At 38.2% G+C, this 23,996-nt stretch overlaps 3 protein-coding genes across 3 annotated transcripts in view; 2 read left to right on the forward strand and 1 right to left on the reverse strand.

Moving 5' to 3' along the window:
• LOC136855050 (protein Aster-B-like) overlaps positions 1-3,276 on the reverse strand; it is a 71,215-nt gene extending 67,939 nt beyond the window's left edge. Inside the window, exon 1 of the mRNA XM_067131819.1 lies at positions 3,038-3,276. Within this exon, the coding sequence (XP_066987920.1) occupies positions 3,038-3,069 (32 nt within the window). The 5' untranslated portion in view covers positions 3,070-3,276. The remainder of the gene's footprint in view (positions 1-3,037) is intronic.
• Positions 3,277-6,479: 3,203 nt separating this feature from the next.
• Atg2 (Autophagy-related 2) lies at positions 6,480-15,835 on the forward strand. The gene is made up of 3 exons (XM_067131816.1): positions 6,480-14,110; positions 14,412-14,531; positions 15,700-15,835. Exon 1 carries the CDS (start codon positions 6,599-6,601, stop codon positions 13,160-13,162), a length of 6,564 nt encoding a protein of 2,187 aa, XP_066987917.1. The 5' UTR covers positions 6,480-6,598; the 3' UTR covers positions 13,163-14,110; positions 14,412-14,531; positions 15,700-15,835.
• On the forward strand, positions 14,509-23,247 carry LOC136854750 (arginine-hydroxylase NDUFAF5, mitochondrial-like). Its single transcript, XM_067131337.1, has 8 exons — positions 14,509-14,531; positions 15,700-15,835; positions 16,305-16,409; positions 17,041-17,198; positions 17,702-17,852; positions 19,797-19,883; positions 19,978-20,112; positions 23,110-23,247. The coding sequence occupies exons 1-8, from the start codon at positions 14,509-14,511 to the stop codon at positions 23,245-23,247; spliced, it is 933 nt and encodes a 310-aa protein (XP_066987438.1).
• The last annotated feature ends 749 nt before the right edge of the window (positions 23,248-23,996 follow it).

Raw genomic sequence — 23,996 nt, forward strand, 5'->3', positions numbered from 1 at the left:
TTATATTTTTTAACATCTCGCGTGTCTGCTTTAAGGCATGGGAACACAAAGAAATAACAGTGGCCTTCACTTTCTGTTTCCGCTTTCACCTCTCTCTCTCTCTCTCTCTCTCTCTCTCTCTCTCTCTCTCTCTCTCTCTCTCTCTCTCTCTCTCTCATACACACACACATAGCTAGAAACTAGTTCTGTTCTATCCCAGCTACAAGACAGTTAATATTCACACGTGTAGATCTAACTAACCAGTGTTGCGACACGTGGTCAGCACAAAAGAATAAACTCGTTGTATTCATGTCCTGGTCATGTTCTTCACAAAGCCATACGGTTATCAAGCTTGCGAAGGGAACTGTATCAGCAAGACTTGACATTTTAGCTAAGTAAATAAATATATTTAAAATAACCTAAAGATAGACAGTGGGATACTGTGTAGGGTCCTGTCAAGCAGGTTTTAATAGTGTCCTTGAGAGCGGTGGCATATTAGTGATAGGGTTAGCGAGGTGAGTGACTCAGCCAAGCATAATGATCTGTTAGTAAGCTCAGATTTCAGTTTTTTAACATTTTTTCTTTCTCTTTATATAAACGCATTAAAAAATATCAGTGCTTGTAAGAATCCAAAAGGTGTGTTCCTTATAGATAAGTGTTTTACAATTGACATTTTATGTAGAAAATGTAAAAAAAAAAAAAAAGTGCAATAATGTTATCTTCTATTTGCCACAAAAAAAATGTTGTAAAACTGCACTATCTGTAAGGTCTTACGATTTATCTTTTACAGAAGAGTGTAACAGATTTTATTCTTGACATAAGCTGTGGCTGTTTTGTTTAAAAACAAAAAAATAAAAACTTTAGTGTTTGTTAGATTTTGTGGGCCGTGTTCTTTCTAATTTTTCTACAATGTTTTTTACTAAACTGCAATATTTATAATAACAAGATTTTCCTTTCACCAAAATGTAATATAAGATTGCAATACATGTATGACAATTTACTTGTGATATTTTTCTTTTTTTTCTACTAAAACTTCTTTAAAAATGTCCGTGTTTGTAAGATTACATCAAAATAGTTTTTTTTTCTATTTAGTGTATTGCACTAAATGACATTTTTAACAAGGCTTGTTATTCTGCTAAAAAACGCAACAAAATTGTAATATTTGTAGCAACTAGCCACCGTACCTTTCTTAAAAAAAAATACAAAAGTTGCAACAATTTTATACATTGTGCAGAATTCAGCATCGCGTTGAATTAAGAAAACATTGCATGGGATTAACATACAAAGCATTTTTATAATTTGGCGAGTTTAGCGGTAATAATAATAATAATAATAATAATAATAATAATAATAATTTTTCTTGTCTATCACAGTCATCCCATTGGACTGGGTGGTTTTTATAGTGTGGGGTTCTGGGTTGCATCCTGCCCCCTTAGGAGTCCATCACTTTTCTCATTATGTGCACTGTTTCTAGTAGCACACTCTTCTGCATGAGTCCTGGAGCTACTTCGGCTTCTAGTTTTTCCAGGTTCCTTTCCAGGGATCCTGGGATCGTGCCTAGTGTTCCTATGATTATGGGTACGTAATTATTATTATTATTATTATTATTATTATTATTATTATTATTATTATTATTATTATTATTATTATTTAAGCCTAAGATTGTTATTACTCATCTATGATATTTAAGATTGTTGAAGGAAAGATGTCAAAACATATTTTCCTTCAATCCTTTTGCATCAACAGAGAGAGAGAGAGAGAGAGAGAGAGAGAGAGAGAGAGAGAGAGAGAGAAAAAATTTCCCGCATACCGTATCTTTGTTTTCATGTAATGACCAATGTAAATAACGTAGAAAACACTGGTTTGTTTTTCTTTAAGTTAATGTCAGAGGTAATTCGGAACTTTCAGTGGACCCCTCTCTCTCTCTCTCTCTCTCTCTCTCTCTCTCTCTCTCTCATCATATATACAGAGGTATGTTTTCAAAGGACAGTATAACGACTGACAAAAAATTCTATTTATTTTCGCCGAAATCCTTTTCTCTCCCCGTGAATCTTAAGAGATATGGTTGCGTAGTTTAGATTAAGCTGGCCTTATGCCCGCACGGGTTTTTATACAAAGAACAGCGAGGCGTTTAAGATCGGTCTGCGGGTTTCGGGGGGCTTGGGTGTACAAACAAGGTTAGATTGGGGGTGCATGTTTTCGCAGGGGTTGGGGGAGGAGCTAGGCAGAGTCCTCTTCTTCCAAACGACGACCTTTCCCATAAGTCACCACTACTGACTGAACAACGGTAAAAGTTTTGCCCTTCTATAATCAGTCGCTTATGTTTTCTTCTATTTTTTTGGCTTGAAATTTTGATATAATAAGCCAATCTAGTGTTCGTTTAGTTCATTATAGGTGTGTGGCCGCAAGCTGAAATAAATTATATTCTCATAAAGAGAATGGCAAGATTTGTATATACTGTATATTTTACTGTCTTAAACACCCGATCTCCCATTCTTTCAAACCGCAGTTGTAAATTGAAAAAGAAGTAACGAACAAACCAGTGTGATCAAGTTATTCTGAGGTCAGGTTACCTTCCCGTTGAGAAGGATTTCATATCAGTTACAAACGAGAGAGGAAACCTCCTAAATAAATATAAAATCTGCTGGTTACCTTTCCTTTTTTAACCAAAAATACACGTGTTTGTAAGTCACAAGGACCTCGTTAACTTCACAATTTATTCACACCTTTTTGGTTTCCCAAAGATGTGTATAAATGAGTCTAAGACTCCGTAAACATTTTAACTAATACGAAAAGAATAACGATTAGAAATGAATTAAAGAAACAACCGCAGTTTACTTTGCCTGCAGGATAGACGTTGGTGAACTTCTTACCAAGACAAAGGCGACAAGAAAGTCCGGCAGACGGTGAATTAGGCCTAACTTGCTCAGCTTGTAAACAACACACCACAAACAATGTCAGTCAATCTGCCCTCTAATCTCATCGAAAGGCGCTTTACTGACTTTACACTTCACCTTTTTCCTTTCTTTGTCTAACGAAAACTTATTGAAGCATTTACCTTGCGTGGAGAATGATTAGATTCTGGCACATTGCTAAAGTGCTTCACTGGAGTAGTACTAAAAGGAAACTGACGAGTTGCAAACGTCAAATTGATGTAGTGCAGCTTTCGCCGTTCTGGGTGATGTGTCCTGGAGACGAATGACGTGTGATGTTTTATTCAGATTTTAGTAGGATACCATCTTGCCCTCTTACGTAACCGTAGCAAGAGAGAGAGAGAGAGAGAGAGAGAGAGAGAGAGAGAGAGAGAGAGTCATACCATAACTACACCAGACCAAGTAAAGAAATCTGCATTGCAAGTACGTAGTAATATTTTGAATATTGTTGCATAATTTAGGAAACAGTAATTCTTTTCAGATTTAATATTCTTTGATAACAATTAGTAATTGTTATATGTTCATTTTCGGTGAGATAGCTCACCCCGTGTACGTTTAAGAGATGGTGACACTATCTGTAACCCCCCTCCTTGTATAGCCTACACTATTATACAGGTATGGAAATTTACATTTAAAGGTGACATTATGTAACACTAATTACGTCACAAAATGCGAAACAGTTTCGTGAACGACAGCAGCAAACGTAGATTACCTGACAGGTAGAAAATTGACTCTCCTACCTTCTTTTAGCTCCACAGAGTATGCCCACATTTTTGTGATGAATCTTGACTGGTGATATTCATAACAAAAATAATTGGGTTTTGAGTTGATTTGACTCAAATTCTTTACTAGCAACCCACTCCAGTGGACTAACTGATGAGACACGTAATTCAGCTAAGGCCAACAGAGGTACAGTGGAATTTAGGGGAAATGCTAGTTATGCTAGACTCACTTTCTCTTATTGCTGCTAAACCATTGGACTGATCTTTCTCCATGCCAGATTTTTAATGTTGTTATTTTATTTATTTATTTATTCCTTTACTCTCGTTATTCTTGCAGATATTTGTTTCTGCCTAATAACAGTTCCAGTTTATCCCTGTTCATCTCATCCCATAGATCAGTGGTCGATGTTTTTCGGTTTGAACCTGTTATACTAGCTGCATTGTGGCCCAAGGCATGGCCAATGTCTACATTAAAAGTCAGCGTTGGTACCAGAGCAGTGGGTATATATGCAATGCATGTTCATCAAGCGTGCTTGTGCGCATTAATTTATGTATGAATGTTTGTATGTATTTTTAGAGTTGTTGAAGTATGTTAGTGACATTGGTGTCTTTATATGTCAAGCTTCTCGCTTCTCTCTCTCTCTCTCTCTCTCTCTCATAGCACATGTTTTTCATGCGTTGCCTAGGAGTTGTCCTAATGCAATCAGATTTAGGATTCGGACTTTGGTCTAGCCCCCTGAAAAATACGTTTTCAAGGTCTAAAACCAGACCACTAAAGTTTGTTACAAGTCTGTTTGACGTTCATTTTAGTGTGCCGGCTTCGTCTGTCCGTCCGCAATTTTTTTCTGTCTGCCCTCAGATCTTAAAAACTACCGCGGCTAGAGGGCTGCAACTTGGTATGTTGATCATCCACCCTCCAATCATCAAACATACCAAATTGCAGCCATCTGGCCTCATTAGTTTTTTTTTTTATTTAAGGTTAAAGTCAGCTATAATCGTGTTTCTGGTATCGATATAGGGAAAGGCCACCACCGGGCCGTGGTTCAAGTTTCATAGGCCGCGGCTCTTACAGCATTATACCGAGACCACTGAAAGATAGATCTATTTTCGGTGCCCTTGATCATACGCTGTACAGAAAACTCGATTGAACCGAAGAAACTGCGGCGCATTTTTCACCTGTATGCTTTTGTCGTTGCTTGCACTATACTGCCAAGGTTTGTATCAGTCTATTCCCTATCTCGGAGCAAGGACATTGATAATGGTCTCAGATACGTAGACCCGTAGACTAGGCATTCAATTAATCGTTTTATATTCGGGCTTAGACGCAATTAACCCAATAGCTGATAAATTTTTTTTCTCCCTCAAACAAGACAGTTGCGGTAAATCTATCCCTTAACCCTTATCGTAGCTTGGGACCAATCCTGACTTATTTTAATCTCCATTTTCCCGTTGCCGGCCTTGAATATGTGATGCGAATCACGTCACTTGTAGGATGTTTGGTAACATCATGAGCTTGGTGTCTGACCATGAAAACATGATGTGTAGGATATCCTTCTTTTCATGTCGAGTTCAACCATAGATATGTAAAGTTGTAAATCCGTATCTGCATGTGTTCTTCTTCCTCTTCTTCTTTTACTCGTTAAAATCGAGGCTAGTAATGATGATAGGTCGATTTTAGTGCACCAAAAAATAAATTATATATATTCTAAGGTGAGATTTCTGTAGTTTTTCTTTTTATTGGTTACGTAATTTGCTGACACGTTGATTTGTCCAGTCCGATTCTAGAATGAAATTAAATGATCGCGCAAATCAAGAGCATTTCTTCATTTGGTGGATAAACTGTTGTTTAGTGTTTGGTCTAAACACACACAGTATGTGTGTGTGTGGTTTTTGGGTTAAATAATCTCTTCAAACTTTTACTGTGCCTAGATCAGTCACTATGCAAAAGGCTGCTTATTGCGTGTAACGGATTTGGAATTCGTCCAACAACCCACGTGTCGTCCACTGTGAACCAGAAGGGTAAAGTTTGTATCTTCAATTCACCCACAGTAACACTTTAAAACAAGCTTCTTTGACCCTTTTATTTTATTTCTTTGTGTTTCTTGACCATTTCGGATTCCGTGATACGCTCCACGCACCTTTTCCTTTCGCTCTTAGAAGATTAATTCACCAGTTTTACATGATTTTTGCCTTCACACATTAAACCAGTTATTTATTTTTATTTATATCAAATTATGCGTTTAATTCGTTGCTGTACTGTTATGGCCCAGCTATGCACTTGGTCTTATATGTTATAATGACTTCATGAAAATCCTAAAACTTTAGATAATGATTTGAAATTTGCTGTACATCGTAAATGAATCATGATATGAGTGGTGGTGTAATTTTCCAAACCCGATGACGGCATTTGTTAGCCCGAGTTGCGAATGTCATATAAAAACCCGCCAGCGCTGGTAATGCTGGCAGGTGGATATAACTCTTAAAACCGGGTTGCGTACTGTCGACTATTGCAACCATATTTTACTAGTTCTGATTATATGCACAGAAATTTATCTCAATATTAAATCTAAATTAAAAATTAAGCCTATATAAAAGAAATTTTTGACGGCTTTAACTAAATGATCAAGATGAATACATGACCTTGGCTTCTCCTATAAGTCATTTTGAATGGCCGTATTTATTTTATTTTTGACAGATGCTCACAAAAATTGGGTTTATAATAGGCTATATTAATAAACAGAGCAGCAAATTTGGAAACATTTTCAGAAATGTATAAAAAACTAAATGATATTGCCTAATATTCCAACAGCACTACCACAACCCGACCCGTATTTAAGAAGCATTTGCGTTTTGGTTGAAGTAGTAACAAATAGCCTTGTTTACCTGAGACGTAGTTCATTCTACCACAAAGAACTCAAAGTGTATAGTGTTAATAATGGTGGAGGCGTATGGTGAATAGTAAATATGTTTCGACTAGGGTTGGAGACTATCAGCAAAATGCCATGGTACTGTTTCCCATTCACGGAGGCTATCAAGAAGAGGGCAGTGAGGTATCTCCTGCAGAGATACGTCGGGCGCTTTTTGGAGGAGAAACTGTCCCTGGATCAGCTGACGGTCGACCTGTACAAAGGGACAGGCACCATTAAAGAGGTCACCATCGACGTGAATGCCCTCAACGACGTGGCCGACCAGCTCAATTTGCCCATCAAATTCGTCGACGGCTACATAGGCGAAATATGCGTGACGATACCCTGGCAGGCGATTTTGGCCGAGAGTTGCTTTGTCGAGGTGTCGGGCCTTATGCTCTCCGTCGAGCCCAAACAAAGGTCCGAGGACGTGTCGATGGTCGACTCGATGATCGAGTCGATGAACATGACCTCGTCGATGCAGATAGCCCAGGAGTGCCTCAGTCCCCGAGACGAGAGCGGGGACGGGATGGAGGACATGCCCGAGAAGGATCCTAGTCAGATAGAGGGTATCGAACACTTTGCTCACGCGATTGACACAGTACTTAACAGAATCAAAGTCCGGTTCCTAGACACGACTTTCAGGTTTGAGTATGTGCCGAAGGGAAGTCAGTGTGGCGTTTCGCTGGAAGTTCGAATCAAGAAGATTGACTATTTCGACGAGGCTGGATTAGGAAAGACTCCAACACAAGAGGCAGGAAAGAACATTTTCGAACCGTCGGCCTTTGCAACGAAAAAGTTCCATATTGAAGGTGTGACCATGTATACCGATGAATTCCTTTCTAAAAACAAGGCAATGGCAAAATCAGTGATTCCAACGACAGACTCAAATTCATCTCCCGAGTCGGGCGGAGGGTCCAAGGTTTCAGGTTCTGGCTCAGGGGATTCCTTTAAAACAGCTGATACATCGCCAGCAGAAGATAAGCAGTTTGAGTACAATCACGAGAATACAGTGCGGAAGCTTATCACAAATATCCCAATGGAACCCATATTATTTGCAAAACTCACAGGCTCCCAAGAAATAAGTTTGAAACTCAAGCAAGCTGATGTTATGGGTCCAAAAGTAGATTTAAGGATGAATTGCGGCGCTTTTATTATGTTTCTATCTCCACGACAAATTCAACTCTTGCTAGAACTCTCCGAGGGAATAGCGTCTCCGGACATCAACGACATGGATTTCCATGCTCGCCGGGCCTCAGGGTCGGTGCCTTGCATCAGTAAAGAGAAGCCAATGGATCCCAGCGATTTTCGGAAAGTTGAGAGCGAGCTCCTCAAAGAACTGCGCAGTGCAGGTCCTGTATCTAGTCATGCTCTCAATCTTCAACAAGGATGGTCAGTGACGCCCCTGGAAGACAGCGATGATGACTTTGTCCCCATGAGTAGTGGAATGGGCCCAGGCGAGCTCATGAGGAACATGTCGAGCAGCCAGTTATCTGGCTGTTCAGACATGGACAGTTCTTTTAGTTCTAATATGTCAGGTAGCACAGTTAAATCGAGCACGATGGGGATGACTTCTCCGTCTTATCGATACACAGGTGTGGGTGTCATGACAGGTGATCCTGCCATGGGTGGTGCTGGGAAAAAGAAGTCTGAGCACAGCGGGACGAAACTCATCGATGATCCCTCGGCGGTTGTGACTCACTTTCGTGTACAAATTAGTAGTTTGGCTGCTGTCATTTTAAATGAGGACATTTTGACTCCTTGTGTAGAAAACGCAAACATAGTGTCCAAAGCTTCCGTGGCAGAAATGCATGCGAAATCTGAAGACTTTTTTGCTACTCTTGGTGTGCACGGACTCTCAGGTTATAGCTATAATGTCTTCCAAGAAGCCAAGAAAAAATTCACAGAGGCGTGTCAAATCAATCACCTGCGTTTCATGGCGGCGCCCATCACCGTAGAGGGTAGTGAAAAGAGCTTGACAAACAAGTGGGAGATGAGTGTGGCCGTGTCAGTAGGACGTGCTGAAGCCCTCGAGTGTTTGGTGGACTCGTCTGTGTCCCCAGTGAAGGTAGAATATTCAGAACTGCTGTCATTTAAGGAGAGTGCCCAGGATCCTGTGAATGAAATGGTGTATGGTACTATCATAGAACCCAAGCTTCGAATAAACATTGCTCAGTCACAGAATACAACACTGGCTAGTAGGCCCAGGAGGATGAGCATCCCAAAGTTAGACATTAAAGTTACGCTTGGGGACTGCTCGTCAGAATTTGACATGTCAATAGTAGATAGAATCAGTGCCCTCATAAACAGACAGGAGATATGTGTGAAGACCAGTGGTGAGGTATTTTCCCCAGAGCTTCCTCCTAGTTATTTAAACAATCAGGCTTGTTTTAAGCAAACCCTCGATGATGCCACATTACGTCCAGAGACTCGAACCACTGTTAAAGTAGCTTGTTCTTCATTAACTGTTAAGCTAAGGTTTCCCATCCCAGATTTAAGACCCACGTCCAATATGGACCGAGTGCCTTGGTGGAAGAGAAACATAAGGAAAGATATTCTGTCTCTAGTTCTCCAGGACTTTGAATTTGTAACAGCTTTTGATCCCCACATGCCATATAGTAGTTACGAAATTCGAAGCGGTGATATTCACGTGCAATTCCAAGAGCGAGAAGAGGATGCTCCTTTATCCTTGCTTAGGGCTACTTCATCCAGGGGCACAGAGAGGGGATTTGATTTGCCTCGTATTGTAGTGATAGTGCACCCCACAGAGCCTTGGACCTCCCTAGAGGAGGAAACGCCATGTCAGGAAAATATAATGACCAAATCTATGATGGGGTTCTTAGAGGAAGTTAATGAGATGGAGCCGAATCCCTTCAGCCGACGGAAAGTCGCCACCCAGCAACCAACCGATGGTCATACAAGTGAATTAACGATTCCATCAGAAAAGGAAGAAGTTCTGGAGTTTGTTGAGAACACGTTGAAAAATGTGCAGTTACACATAGAGATTCACTTGCCCGATGTCCAGTTGATCCTGCCATCCAAACACATCTATGAAGTTATATATAATAGGCTAATTACAGACTTGTTATTATGGGAGCCCTCAGCCCCCAAACCAGCAAGTCAGTGCAACCGTAACTTGGGTGCTACTCAAGGTGGATTAGATTTAGCCTCGGTATTCATGAATGAAAGTATCTACCAGAGCACAACCCAGTTTACTTTGTGTGCATCAGCTAACGATGCAGCTAGTGACAGCGATGATGATGTTGAGTCCCAGTTCTATTCAGTGTATGAGCACAAAGCCAAACAAAGACTCAAGCAGCAACAACAGAACCAGGATGTAAATAAGTATAAGAAACAAACCCAAGTCGCTTTTAAACTCACCCTTGGACACACTGTTGCCAGCATAAGAACGCCATACAGAGATTCCAAGAACAATGTGATGCCTGGCCAGCATGGGGAGGTCATGCTTATTGCAGAACAGGGCACTATATTTGCAGCCATTGGGTACAAAGGTGACCCTGATCTAGGATACACTTGTATTTGGGCAGATAAGGGTCATTTGTATCATAAAGCTTCGAATATCACCTCCGACATGCCAGTGATATTAGATCCCTCTCTGCCGCTCTCTACTTCACGTTTAGATGCCATTTTTTATCCAAATGATCCCGGAGTGATTACGAAACTAGGTGCTGGTGCCTCTAGAACAGAGGAGGCCCAGGATCAGATTATGATATCCCTTCAGATGGAGTTCGACGTGATTCGCAACATGAAGACCATTATCCTAGCTGGGTGTGTCAGGGGAGCCACTTTGCGCCATTATATGTCGGCTAGCCCAGAGAGCTGGGTTACGCAATTAGGAGATATGTTTGACGTCCAAGATTATCCCATAGCTGGCTATGTTTTACCTGACGTAGTCACTGAAATGAATTTTCACCTCTGGGGCTGTGCCTTGGATTACAGACCTCTTTATCTTCCCATGAGAACAATGCTGACAGTCGATGCTTTTTCGATATCTAGCAATCTGACAATATCAAGTGATACTAATGTTCTTCATTTTATCATTGAGGATGCTGCTCTCTTTTTGTCTGACAAGTTGTCATTGCACACTGTTGATCTGAAGAAAAATTATGTTTGTGTTGCAGATATTGGAGTTTTTGAGTTGTGTTTAAGAATGGTAGAAGATTTGAAGGAAAAGAAACCTAAGATTGATCTTGTGGCATCAAATAATATCATCCACATTCGCACATGTGCAGACTCGTGCAAGGCATTGTTGGAACTTCTGATTTATCTTGCAAGTGATGGAGACCTTACCAAAGAAGCATCGTCATCTAATGCTAGTTTAGCAGCGCCAAGTGTCCTGACCCCAAGTACTTCAAGCGCAGCATCCTCGCCATCTAATGAATGCGCGACAATGAAGCCGACAGAAACTCAGGAAACTCTGTTCAATCCAAGGATCCGGGAACGTGATAGCCAGCAGCTGGAGATGGTTCGTGGTATGATGGATGATGCTATGGTTGAATCAACTCACTCATCCTCCTCATGTGAAGACGATGAGAATGACCCATCCCTCTATTTAAAGAAAGGTGTCGAAGTATTCTTCTTTCCTGATGATAACTTGAAGCAAAAATTAGCATCTGCTGGCGCGAGCCAAAAAGATGTAGCCAAAGCTGAAGAGGCAGGTGGAGAGAAAACTCTAACAGATACGGAATGTGCATTAAAGGAAGCATTAAAAGAACCACTAGATAGTCATTTTGAGGAGTACAGCTCTGGCACAGATGAAGAGTTTTGCATTTTAGATGATGCTCCGGGCACAGGTATAAAATCACCATCAGGGGAACCCCAGGTGCGTGTGCTGACTGAAGACCCTGTCGTTATAGTTGATAACCATTTTTCAGTACCTCTTGGGAAGGTTGACCAGCTGAGGGCACCAAAGCACTTCCCTGCTGCTGTTCTGAAGTACACTCTTCAAGAGTTGACCATTGTTTGGCACATGTTTGGAGGGTCAGATTTCAGGCCATCACAACCAGGTGTGGTATCTGCTCGTAGAGTAACCATTCGAGATTCAAGTGCCAACCCGGACTATGATTATACAGCAAGTGCTTTAGTGTCACCTAAAATGGCTTATATTCCCAAAGAACCATCAGTTACATTAAGAAGTGGAGATGTCCACTATTCGTCAGGGCATATATCTCCTACAGTTTTCAAGAAGACTCCTCCCCAAAGCCCCCAGCAGCGAGCTCATTCTGTGTGGCAGGGGATTGGTGGGCCAGGCCGTCAGCATGATACACTTCTCGAGTTGCAGCTCAGTAAAGTCCGTTTCCAACATGAGATTTACCCGGAGAGTGCTCAGCAAGCCTCAAGGAATGTCCTCCTTATTCATGATGTAGAAATTCGAGATAGACTTGCATCATCCAAGATCAACAAATTTCTTTATCAGTTTTCCTCAGAGTCGTGCCCTCGCCAGGCCCATGCTAACATGGTTCAGGTTAAAGCTTTAACAGCACGACCTGATGGACTTCACGGCCCTCAGGAAACAAGTCTCAAGATATCCCTGCAACCTATACGACTTCACATAGATCAAGATGCGCTGCTGTTCCTTTTTCAGTTCTTTGAGGAATTACTTTCTTCTGATAGAGAGGGAGAGTTTGGAGAGGAAGAGAGGCCACAGTCTGCTACTCAGGTTCAAGCTCCCATAATGACTGTGAATATAGATCAAGCAGCCCAGCTCACTCTGTCAGAAGACCAGCAGCTCCTGGTTAATTTAGAAGAAAGATCTTCATTGTCTGAGGCCAAAGAGTGCAGTTCAATGGATGAAAATGCTCCAGTTTACTTCAAGTCATTTGTATTTTCTCCAGATGTTCCAATAAAGATTGATTACCATGGTAAACACGTTGATATTAATTCTCAGTATGGACCACTTGCTGGTATATTGATTGGCATGGGTCAGCTTAACCACTCAGAATTAACTCTGAAAAGGATAGTGCATAAGTCTGGACTGTTGGGTGTGGACCGGCTAATTCAGTATGTGAGTAATGAGTGGATTAATGATATTCGCCGCAATCAGTTACCATCTGTTCTTGGGGGCGTTGGACCAATGCATTCTTTAGGAAAACTGCTTGGTGGGATAAGGGATCTGTTTATGCTACCCATCGAGCAGTACCAGAAAGACGGCCGAGTAGTGAGGGGCATTCAACGTGGTGCAGCAGCATTTACTACGTCGTCGGCACATGCTGCCCTCGACCTGACAGGACGTTTTGTGGGGTGCATTCAGTCAGCTGCCGAGACCATGTACGACATGGTTTCGTCTGGGCCAAGAGTAAGGCATAGGTATAGGCTGCGTTGCGGACAGCCCCAGGATATTAGGGAAGGTGTTGCAACTGCATACGGGTTGGTTTGGGATGGCCTCGGTGATACAGCCACAGCTATCATTCAAGCAGCTTCAGAAGAACATCAGCATAAAGGTGTGTCTGGTGCCATTGGAGGGGTACTCCGCCAGATTCCCCCAACTGTGGTGCAGCCCATAATTTTGGCGTCAGAAGCTGCTGGCACTGTTCTCGGTGGCATGAAGAACCAGTTAGTACCTGATGCACGCAAAGAAGCAGCTGATAAGTGGAAAGCATGAGGAAATGGGCTTTATAGATATTAAGTGATATTGTATATAAATGGTAATGCAAGCTGATTGCTTTCTTTTCATTTTGTGATATATAAGAAGAAATTTTATATATTTTTGTTCATTTTTCTTGCACTTGAGAGATGTCCCCTATTTGGGGTTAGTGAATCTTTATCAAAGCCATGTAAAAAGAACCTTCCGAGAAGTAGGAAGGATTGACTGCTCTATTTAACGTGATATTTTGAGTCCTAATTAAGGATTACATATAGCAGTGGTATACATGCAAATTGTGCCTCACTTTAATCATAAGATTAGGATTAATTGGATGTTGACAGATTACTGAATAAATAATTATGGTACATTATTTTCTCATGTAAACAATACTGTATTGTGAATTTGTATAGGGAAAATATGCTTTCTGTTACTTGTGTGGTGCTTTGTAGGCATCCTAAACACTTTCTTTCCTTTTTTTTTTACTCGAGACCATTGTTTTGTATCGTATGTCTGTTCGTATGTCAAGTTACAGTATTGATAAGATGCTAAATGATCTCATCTTTGAAGCCTGGTTCAAGGAATGAATTGTGAATCGCCTTTTGTTTAATTTTTTCTATTATTAATGGAATGAGTTTGCCTTGTGTTCCATTGATAAATTTGCTTTTAAATGCATTGATATTTTTGCCCGGCAAATTGTTCTGACAGTATTTTGATGTTACTGTTTATTTTTTATTTGTGAAATGCAGTTAATGTCCTTACATTGGATTGAATGTTGTAAATTATAAGACATTATTTCACTTTGTACATGTCATGTGGTTGGTTTGATTGAAGGTTATTGGTACATACTGTATTGTGGAAAGTCACAGATAGTGGAACAATTTGAAACAAGACCCCATCAGGCCTTCCAGAGATTGGAGAAGAAAGCATTGTTGGATCTGGTGGGAGATTTACTCTTGAGGTGTTAAAGTAAGTTTCTAGTTTGTAATCTTTTGTTTTGGTTGAAAATGTATGGTTTAGGAAAAGCTGTTTGGTATATAACATTTTATTGTGTTCACACAATGCTTATGCAGTTCAGAGGAAGTAGTGCTATTCTGTTATTTATTGCAGGATTGTCTAAGAGTATTACATACCAGTATAATGAAAAGTATATTGTAGTAGCTTTTCATGTCATGTAAAATTAATTCTTGGACTGTACATTTTGTTTTATATTTACTACTTATGCTATTTATATATGGCTGTCTGAGTAATTTTCTCTGTCTGTTTACAGCTGAATCAAAATGCACCAGAGGTTTCTTTCACAAGTGATTTGTCATGCCCACAAATATTATCAGGCAGTTTGTAGATGCAGTGTTGGGTCTGGAAAGATGCTAAATATTGAGAAACGAAGGTAAGGTAGTCATTGATCTTTGTCATCATGAATGATTTTACATCAGCTTTTCCATTTTGGGCTTAGATGTGAAATGAATTCTCTTCACTGTCTTCTGTCAAGCACACTTTCTGTCTGAACTCCCATCAAGTCTGGGCATTCATCTGTCCCATTTTTCATTTTTCCATTATTTCATAAGGCCTCTTAAAGGTCTTCATCTTGATAACTTTCACATACAGGTTTTTAAACAAGCATTTCTTCAGCCCATCTCATCAGGTGTTCAAGCCAGCTCAGTTTTTGAGAGTTAAGCTTTCCCAGCCAGCCTCTGGACACCCTATCTCTTCTCCAATTTCTCATTTGTGATACAATCTTCCCGCGATATTCTGCTATAAATATTATATGCTCTCATATTTTTATTTCAAAATGTCTGCCATTTTCTTTGTACCATAGTAACAAACAGTTAAGAAATGAAAGAGAAAGTTAGGTGTCTTCTGTGGATATATGTTAGCTAAACAATACTGGTGGTAACTTATGAGTTTGAGAAGCAATTCTGCCCTTCCTGAAATATGCAGTTTAATGAATTAACATATAAGGTTTCATTACTGGTTCTAAAACCGTAAGCCTATCAAAGGTGCTTTTCAGTAGCATTGTATTATAAGGATGTATAGCTTACAGAAATGTACTCTTTCATTATGCTGCTCTGTCCAAAACTTGTAGGGCATGTGAGCTTAAATGTACATTTTGGATTACTTTTTTTTTTGTCAAGTTTGGGTTCCAGTTTAAATATTTTATAATTTGATGGTAATAGGTTATTAGTGATTTTTTTTTTTTTATAGTCCAGCATCATTTGATTTATGTAAGCCTTTAAACATGCAAACAGCGAGTCCACCATCTAAACAAACACAATTACAGATTAAGTTCTCAACTGGTGGTGATGGGAAACAGCTATTTATTGTAACCCTTTGATCTCCCACTAGTCTTCAGATCATTGTGCACCTGTGGGCAAAAGGAATCTTTGATGCTGGATTTCTCATTATCATAGGTGTTTGCACCCATTTTGTAGTTACTTCAGTTTGAGTGGTCTGCTCAATAAGATACAAACCAACATATGTTGCATACAGGCATTGAAGTTTAGAGATTGAGAACAGTAAATTAGGTTAGAATTTTAGATTTCTTTTGGTACTTCCAGGCTTCACAGTTCCAGGTTGCTTTGCCGTAAACAAAGTAACGTTGTGAACGTATTTGATCGCCACACAAAATTGCTTCAGAGGGAAAGAGCTGCAAGGAATCCAGATGTTGCTGTGTATGATTATTTGAAGGAAGAGGTGATTATGCAATATCAGTGACAAGCTGTTTTGTTTTAAGGTTATATTTAAGTACTGTGTAATTATTCTAGTGTGTAGTTTGAAATGTAAGTGTTCTGTCGTTTAATTAGCTTTTTAAGATACCGTGCTTTGACTTTCTCTGTATTTTATGAAAAGATAATAATTACTGTACCATATTTGGTACCATGTAATATGCACGCCAATTTTAGTAAGGTATTCCTGGACAAAAACAGTGTATGGTGATGAAGCATTAGACCTTACATGTTAGTTGTGCTGTATTGATATAAGATGCAACCTATTGCAGATAATAACATCAGATCCTGGAATTTTACGTTAATATCTTTGTGTAATGCTTATTGGAAGTTTCTATTTTCTTTGTGTTGAGATTAGCACCGTAAAATTAATGTGATCTATTTTTATATTTTGATTGAGAATGTTTTTGTGAATGGTATGCATTCATCTATTACAGGTGGGATATCGTCTTTCTGACAGAATCCTAGATATCAAAAGAGAATTGAAAGTGGGTCTGGATCTTGGGACCGGTCGAGGACACGTTGCTAAAAATATAATCCATGTGAGTACTGTAAAGTCTGTAGCTCTTGTCTCCTCTGTAGGGGGCTAGTGCTGTCTGTGCACCTCACGTGGTGCATTGTAGGCATCGCTTAAGGTTCTTTGCAGCGCCCTTCAGCCCCTTAGCTGGAAACCCTTTCATTCTTTTTACTGTACCTCTGTTCACATTCTCTTTCTTCCATCTTGCTGTTCATTTTCTCCTAACAGTTGTTTCATAGTGCAACTGCAAGGTTTCCTCCTGTTACATCTTCAATAAAACCCTTCTACTTTCGATTTCCCTTGTATTGCAGAATGATCTCATATGTCCTGGCGCTTGGTCTGTGGCTTAACTTTTACTTTCCATTCCATTCCTGTGGCTCTTGTCTCATTTTTATGTTTTGTGATTTATATCCTTGTGGTATCAAACTCTTTGTCATCATACATGAACTCTTGGATGGGTTGAATGTTTAAAATATGCTGTAGTTGGAGAACATAAGTTGGCATTGCCCTTACTTCTTGTGGGCATAGTTTGGTTCAGAATATATAATTTTATGATGGCTTCTTGAATTTTAATGTACTCTATACACATACTCGCTATGTCTGGTAATGAAATTTACAGCATAATTCTTCTTTTGAAGATTCTCTATTATTTTCAGGGTACTTTAGAATATCTGTACATGAGTGATATGTCCCCCGCTATGGTAGAGAGTGCACAACCTCCAGAAGATGTCGCTTTCAAGAAAATGGTCTTTGACGAGGAAGAGACATTTCCATTTGATACAGAATCCTTAGATCTTGTTATATCCAATCTGAAGTAAGTAAAAAGTTCTTTGTCAAGGTTCTTCAGTTTGATTAGTTCTTGTATTGCTTTGGACTGGATAGTAGGTGGTTAAGATTGAGGAAGTACCAAGAAGCATTGCTTTGAATTAGTCAGGAAATTTCTAACCTTCAGGGATACTGGTACTGGAAAGAAAGTTAAATTTATAATAGATTATTATTTGTATTATTATTCAGATGAACCCTATTCATATGGAACCAGCTCACAAGGGCCATTTACTTGAAGCTCAAGCTTCCAAAGGATATGAAAGAAGAAACAAAAGGTAATAGGGAATACAGAAAGAGGAGATCAGTTATTAGGAAAAAAAGAAAAGAAAAGATTCAGATAAAGAAATAATGTTAGTAAGTTATTGTCTCCATTGGTTGAGAAACATTTTCCTGATAACTTGTAATTTACAGCAAACTATAGGAAAAGATGACTAACTTCGAAAGTGCTTAAAATTGATGTCACTATGTTTGGCATATTTTTGTGTTTTACAGCCTTCATTGGGTCAATAATTTACCTGGGTGTATGAGGGAGATCAACCGAGTGCTGAAGAAGGATGGTGTATTCTTGGCTTCTGTTTTTGGTGGGGACACGCTATACGAGCTGCGGTCGTCCTTGGTCCTTGCAGAGTTGGAAAGAGAAGGGGTAAGTAGTAGTGACAGCACTTTAAAGTAACTGTTTTGTAGTTTAGTTATGGTATCAAGTTCATACAATTTTAGTGCCCCGTCCTTGCTTTATAAAACTTAGTTATATGTTTTTTGCTGCTAGTTTATGTGTTTGATATTCATCATCAAGGCGAGGAGATATGTTGGGTTCACACTTTTGTTTGTCTGACACCGATAGTTAATTTTATATGATTGTTTAGCCTTGTTGAAGATATTTTCTTGTTTTAAGGCTACCTACTTTCAAGTTCATTTGCTTGGACAATTGAAAAGCAAATCTTTGTGCCTGTAGGAAAACCTCTCTTATGTATACAGAATTTACATAAGTTACCACCCTACTTACGAACATTCATGTTACAAACACTCAGAGATATGAACAGACAGAGTCACAAGTTAAAATACTGTGTTTGGAACGCTCCCCTTTGGTATCCGTAAGTTCAAATTTTGCTCTGCATTCCTATTCTAGTAAGAATTTTTGCAAAGAACAGAACACGAGGAAGAAGAACCTGTTCCTGCAACCCCTTCCATGATTATCTGGAGTATTCTTGTGATTAACTACCATGTATTCTTACAATAACGGAGAATACTCGTTCATACTCTTAAAATATTCCTGCTTATTTCTGTCTTCCCAAGTGAACTTGTTCTTTGATGAGTTCCCATTTTCTGTTTTTCCTCTGCCCATAGGAAACATTTATTAGGTAATTTTGTCAATAGATGGCGGTGTGCATTGTTTACGTTGTGTACTTCCAATGTCAGATGCTGCTCCTGCAAAATTCTCTCCAAGTTCATAGCTTTCAAAGCATGGAAAAAATACTAAATTGCTTGTTGTATCATTCTTAGTTTTATTTCCTTTTTACCTTTCTAACATCCAAAGTAATTCTTTATAATAATGCATGACTTAAAAATACAGTGCAAATAGCATAATCTGTGACTCCCGAATTAACTCTGGAATGTAACATAAAAAAAAAAAAATATGCACTTCATATTAAAAACCAACATGAGACCAAAGACAACACACAGAACAAGGGTTACTTACGCTACAAACGTTAGATCTGCACCTACTACAGTTAAGATGTAGTTCTGTAGACAAAGAAAACAAGTAATGAGAACAAGGGTTGCTACCATCTCCAAGACATTGTCTCTGAAGCCTGGGAGGCTTAGCTGAAACACGGGCTTGCGTTTGATGAAATGCAAGAAAAATGGGGACAACACAAAATACACACAAAAAAGAACGCCATAGACATATGCAGGCAGGAAGTGCGGAAAACCGGCTTCCTGTGAAAGATCGACAGTGAACTGTCTAGCTATGAAGATGGTTAGAGAAATTGATGTGATGATGCTTCGGGGGGGTAAAGCAGGTCACGTAGCTTCCTCTCACTCCCCTATTGGCTGACGCCATTTGCCTCCAATTCCTTGTGTTATTTTTAACCGGACTCCAGCTAGTGCCAGAGAAATTACCCTTATGTTAAGAATGAAGGTTTTTAGTTATGAAGAATACAAATTGATTTAAAATCTGTCATTTCAAGATATGAACAGCTGTCCGGAATGTAACTTGTTCGTAAGTCTGGTAGTGAGTACAGTAGTATGCAATAACCCAATATCACACCCTCTGTTTTTGGTCATATTAGACTTGTATTTTATCCTGTAGTAGATGGTTATGTCAGTGAGAGACATTGTCAGGTGTAATATATCTTTTGTTATACCTTGCAAAACCTTGGAATAATGTAAACGTTGATTATTGAAACAGTAGAGGTGGACAGGTATCTAAAACTTCTGAACTGAATTTTTTGTTCTTTATAATGTGATATCATTCTGAAGTTCAGTGGCTAAATAGTGATCACTTGCAAAAAGTGTTTTGTTTTGACCAAGAGTTTCATTTTTCAAGTCAAATCATTGTATATTGTATTAAGATACTTTTCTCTTTCAGGGCTTTGCTCCACACATATCGCCATTTACTGAGATACAGGATATTGGAGTGCTGCTGAGTTCGTGTGGCTTCACAATGCTTACCATAGTAAGACCCTGCCTTTCCTTGGATGGTATAAACCAAACCAGTAATGCTAAAACTGAGTATATATATGATGGTTTATAATCTTGTGTACATTCAGGTTTCTAATATTGAAGGGGATTGGTTTCATGATGCAGAAGAGTATGGCATTCTACATGACTTTACTTCATTAGTAATGTCCTCAAGAGTTCATGTTAGTTTGGCATCTTTCCTGCCAGTGCGTAGTAGTTCTGAGGTTTGATCATACTGTACGTCTTGATTGCTTTTGCTGACGTAATTGATATATGTTACTGTATCATGAATCCTTTGATCGCAGGAAAACATGGATTCCTCCTTATTTTTGTATTGTGTTTCTAATGTGTTTCAAGGACTGAGTTATGTTACGAATGTTTCTCTTGAAAGAGAAAATACAGCTACATGTTGAAAGTCATGCAATGCTTCATGTACCCACTTACTGTATATGCTATTCTTGGAATGTCCAATATTGGCAACATGTGAAATAATTTAAAATGCTATATTTGCAACAGTTTAAGATTTGCTGTATAGGAAAGCAAAGTAAAACTATAACTGTGGTGGGATCTAACCATAAAAATAGTGTGAGGGACCCTTGAAAATCAAGTATGATACATGCAAAACTAGAAGATAATGATCTGTGATGTATGGGATTCGGAGCATCAAAATGATCCTGAATCGTTTGTCAGAAGATATAAACACCACTGTAAAGCATAATTTTCATCCAACATATTGGCTACAATTTTGTACAATTTCTTAGTTTTTACGTTATTTTCAAATTATTTTTTTTTATGTTGTGTTTTGTCATCATTTGTACCTATGTTTTGTCATCATTTGTACCTATGAACTGTACCTTTTTGAAAATTATTTTTGGTTCTTATGGCTAGGCTACTTGCATTTTAAGGAATTTTGCATTGCCGAGAAATGCGAAGCTTAGCTTGTTTTACAGGTTTGTTTAGATTTAATTCTGTTTTATATGTACTACTATAGTTTTATTTTGATATTCATTATATACAAAAACAGCACAATAAAAGCATCAAACCAGTTGTTATAATCCTTTTAGTGATTTTGCATAGATTGAGTGTTGTTATGCAGATAGTAAGAATTTTTTATTCTTGGTACAGGACACGGATGAAATCACAGTGGGATACCCATCCATCTTTGAACTGATGTTTGATCTTCAAGGAATGGGAGAAAGCAATGCCAACATTAAAAGGAAGGCTTTGATTCATCGAGACACCCTCCTTGCTGCAAGCGCTATTTATCAAGGTACAAAGCACACTTTGCTGTGTTTGTTTATGAAAGGAGCACTGGTTACTGATTGTCGTGTGTGGACCGATGTAGACTGTGCTACCTCCTGTTCAACATTCATCCTGTTCTCTGATGATCTGAATACTAGATAAAATGTAGGATCCTCTGTTAAACTTTTATCTCTGAATTTATCTATGCTGTCATCAATCTTCTCATCCATCCAAGTAGATTTCAGTCAAATGGAGGTTCTGATATGCAGTACAGAAAATTCCGGAATCTTACTTAAGTACAAGAAACTTTCTATTGTCTTGTAATTTGTTCCTAATATGTGATGAATTGCAATTACAGTAACTTAAAAACTATAATCTACAGTTAATGGCTGACATTGTTGAATAATGGATATGTTAGAAAGAAAGCCACACTGAAATAATACCTGTATTATACTGTCGTAAGTTGGTTACATTCACTGACCTATATTTTATCGGATGAATGACCCACATGACCAAATCCCTGACAGCAAAGAATTGAGAACAATCCTTAATATTAAGGATATCATTTATTTGTTGTCCTGTTTTCTACCAAGGACTTCATCAGTTATTGGGGATTTTATCAGAATCATCAACATTGTTGGTTAGTTCTGTTCTTAAATTTTTAAGTTGTAATAGGATCTAATATATTCATTAAGAATAAAGCCGTTAGGGCAGCCCTGTGAGAGTTAGATTTTAACTCAGTGATCTGGTTAAACTATTTCTCAAAAATGAAAATAATGTTAACATAACTCTTTCAGAAATGTATGGGAATCAAGATGGAATACCAGCAACATTTCAAGTTATATATATGATTGGTTGGAAGCCAGATCCTAGCCAGGTAAAGATGAAAATGTATTCAGCACTTGTCTTGTATGATTTGTGTGGGTAAATGGTTTTTAATGGTATAATTTTAGCCATTTTATGTTTCTGTTATGTACAGTATCAGGTTTCATTGGAGTGAGAGGCATTTATTACAGTATGCTGTAATTTTATCCCCTTTTGCAAAGAGATTTTTTTTATGCAACATTAGCAGATATCAATGTATTTAGTTACAGAATACCCCTAGTAATATGATGATGTTTTAGCAGACAGTTGGATTTGTGAAAATTGAAGGCTACTGATGGGATTTTTTTTATAGGGCCAAAGGACAGGAATACTGTTTTTGTATTACTTTTGGTGTTATACAGCACCTGTAGTCATAAATGTGTACTAACATCTTAACTGTTATTTTAACGCTGTTATTTTAACACAGTTCTTTTATTCTCCATGTCCTTTACAGTTACATTAAGATGGGAAGGTGTCTTGTAATTGGCTGAATTTTAGAGAGCTATATCAAACAGTTACATTAATATGGAAAGGTGTCTTGTAATTGGCTAAATTTTAGAGGGCCATATCAAACATTTCCCCAGGGGCAATAACAAATTCCCAGAAGTAGGAGGTCTTCAGTAAGACTGATTTGAAGTAAATGAGAGCTTATATATAAGTTCTATAAAACAGTGGTTATGGATTGAAGCCTTATTCTGGTTTCATTTGTTAATTTTTGTTGCTAAAAGTGGTTGTCTATTTATTGTATTTCTTATGATGGTGTTTTTATTGTACATCCTTATCCAGTGTTTTATGTAAGTTGGGTGAAAACAGGAAATTGCCATTCAAACAGTTTTAACAAAATAATGTTAATGATAATAAACATAGGTAAAGTTTTTGAAATAGTGCATGAACATTTAGTGAAATGCAATACAAAACAAACACGTTCCAACAGTATGCTACTTGAAATATGTTATAATTTCTCACTTTGTCATACTAATTACACTTTCCTGTATATATATTTTGTACAGCTTTGATATGCTAGAGTTGCCTAAGTTTGATATGATTAGTGCAACATTTTGACTAGTAATATACTAGGAGATATGACTTGACATCTAGAGGAGTCTTATTTTCAGGTTGTTTCTCAAGCAGAGCGAGGATCAGGACAGGTGTCACTCAAAGACTTACACAGATTGAACGAAATGGTGAAGGAAGCTGGGATGGAAGGTCGAATTAAATTCATGGAAGAACTGACTGAAGACAAAGATAAATAAAGTGAACAAAAAAGTACAAAAATCTCCATTGTTTACTATGAAAAGTGCGAATTTGACTTATTTTCATGGCGTTTTGAGTTTTGAAACTACCTGCATTTCACAAATAAGAAAGATGGTCTGGTAAAAATGTAATAATTTGGGAAATTTTGATTTAAAAGCTTCTAACACCAGGCAATTTTAATTTAAAAGCTTCTAATACAGGCAATTTTTTTTTTCTCTTTGCAATGCTGAAAAATATATATATATATGGCATGAAACAGATCATGAAGACTCTTTAACTGGAACTGTTGTATCATATTGTTGTATTTAGTACTTTGTACGCCACATGTCTGATGTGTGTAGTGGTTGTAAAAGTCCTCTGTAAATACAGTATATTTTATGTGCATGTGTAAAAAAACATTGTGTACAAATGAACAAGGCTTTACATTTTTTTTAAAATACGAAACTTATACATTACGCGTAGCTTTGTTGTACTGTATAGCACAATGTAACTTTTCTCACTATAAAAAAAATTTTCAATTACGTATTTAACTGAAGTTTTTTATGTAGAATTTTCAGACATTGTTAAGACTCCTATTTTTTCTCCTTTTTCTGTAGGTACCTACGTAATGTATATTTTTGCTCTATACAGTCCATTGATTTTTTTACTGAAAAATAAAACTGTTGAATTATTAGCGTCTTTTCTGAGTGTCCTAAACATTTTGGAATTTGAGCCTTCTGATATCTTGTGGGTCAGTGCCTCGCATTAT

Source organism: Macrobrachium rosenbergii, chromosome 30 (assembly GCF_040412425.1).
Source record: "Macrobrachium rosenbergii isolate ZJJX-2024 chromosome 30, ASM4041242v1, whole genome shotgun sequence".
Lineage (NCBI taxonomy): Eukaryota > Metazoa > Arthropoda > Malacostraca > Decapoda > Palaemonidae > Macrobrachium > Macrobrachium rosenbergii.

What these genes read in the sequence shown, in the direction of transcription:
- Atg2 (XM_067131816.1), top strand. Translation starts at nt 6,599, where the DNA reads ATGTTTCGACTAGGGTTGGAGACTATCAGCAAAATGCCATGGTACTGT.
- LOC136854750 (XM_067131337.1), top strand. Translation starts at nt 14,509, where the DNA reads ATGCTAAATATTGAGAAACGAAG. An exon ending in CTAAATATTGAGAAACGAAG is followed by an intron (nt 14,532 to 15,699) that starts GTAAGGTAGTCA and finishes TGGTACTTCCAG; the next exon opens with GCTTCACAGTTCCAGGTTGC. An exon ending in CTTGTTATATCCAATCTGAA is followed by an intron (nt 17,199 to 17,701) that starts GTAAGTAAAAAG and finishes TGTGTTTTACAG; the next exon opens with CCTTCATTGGGTCAATAATT.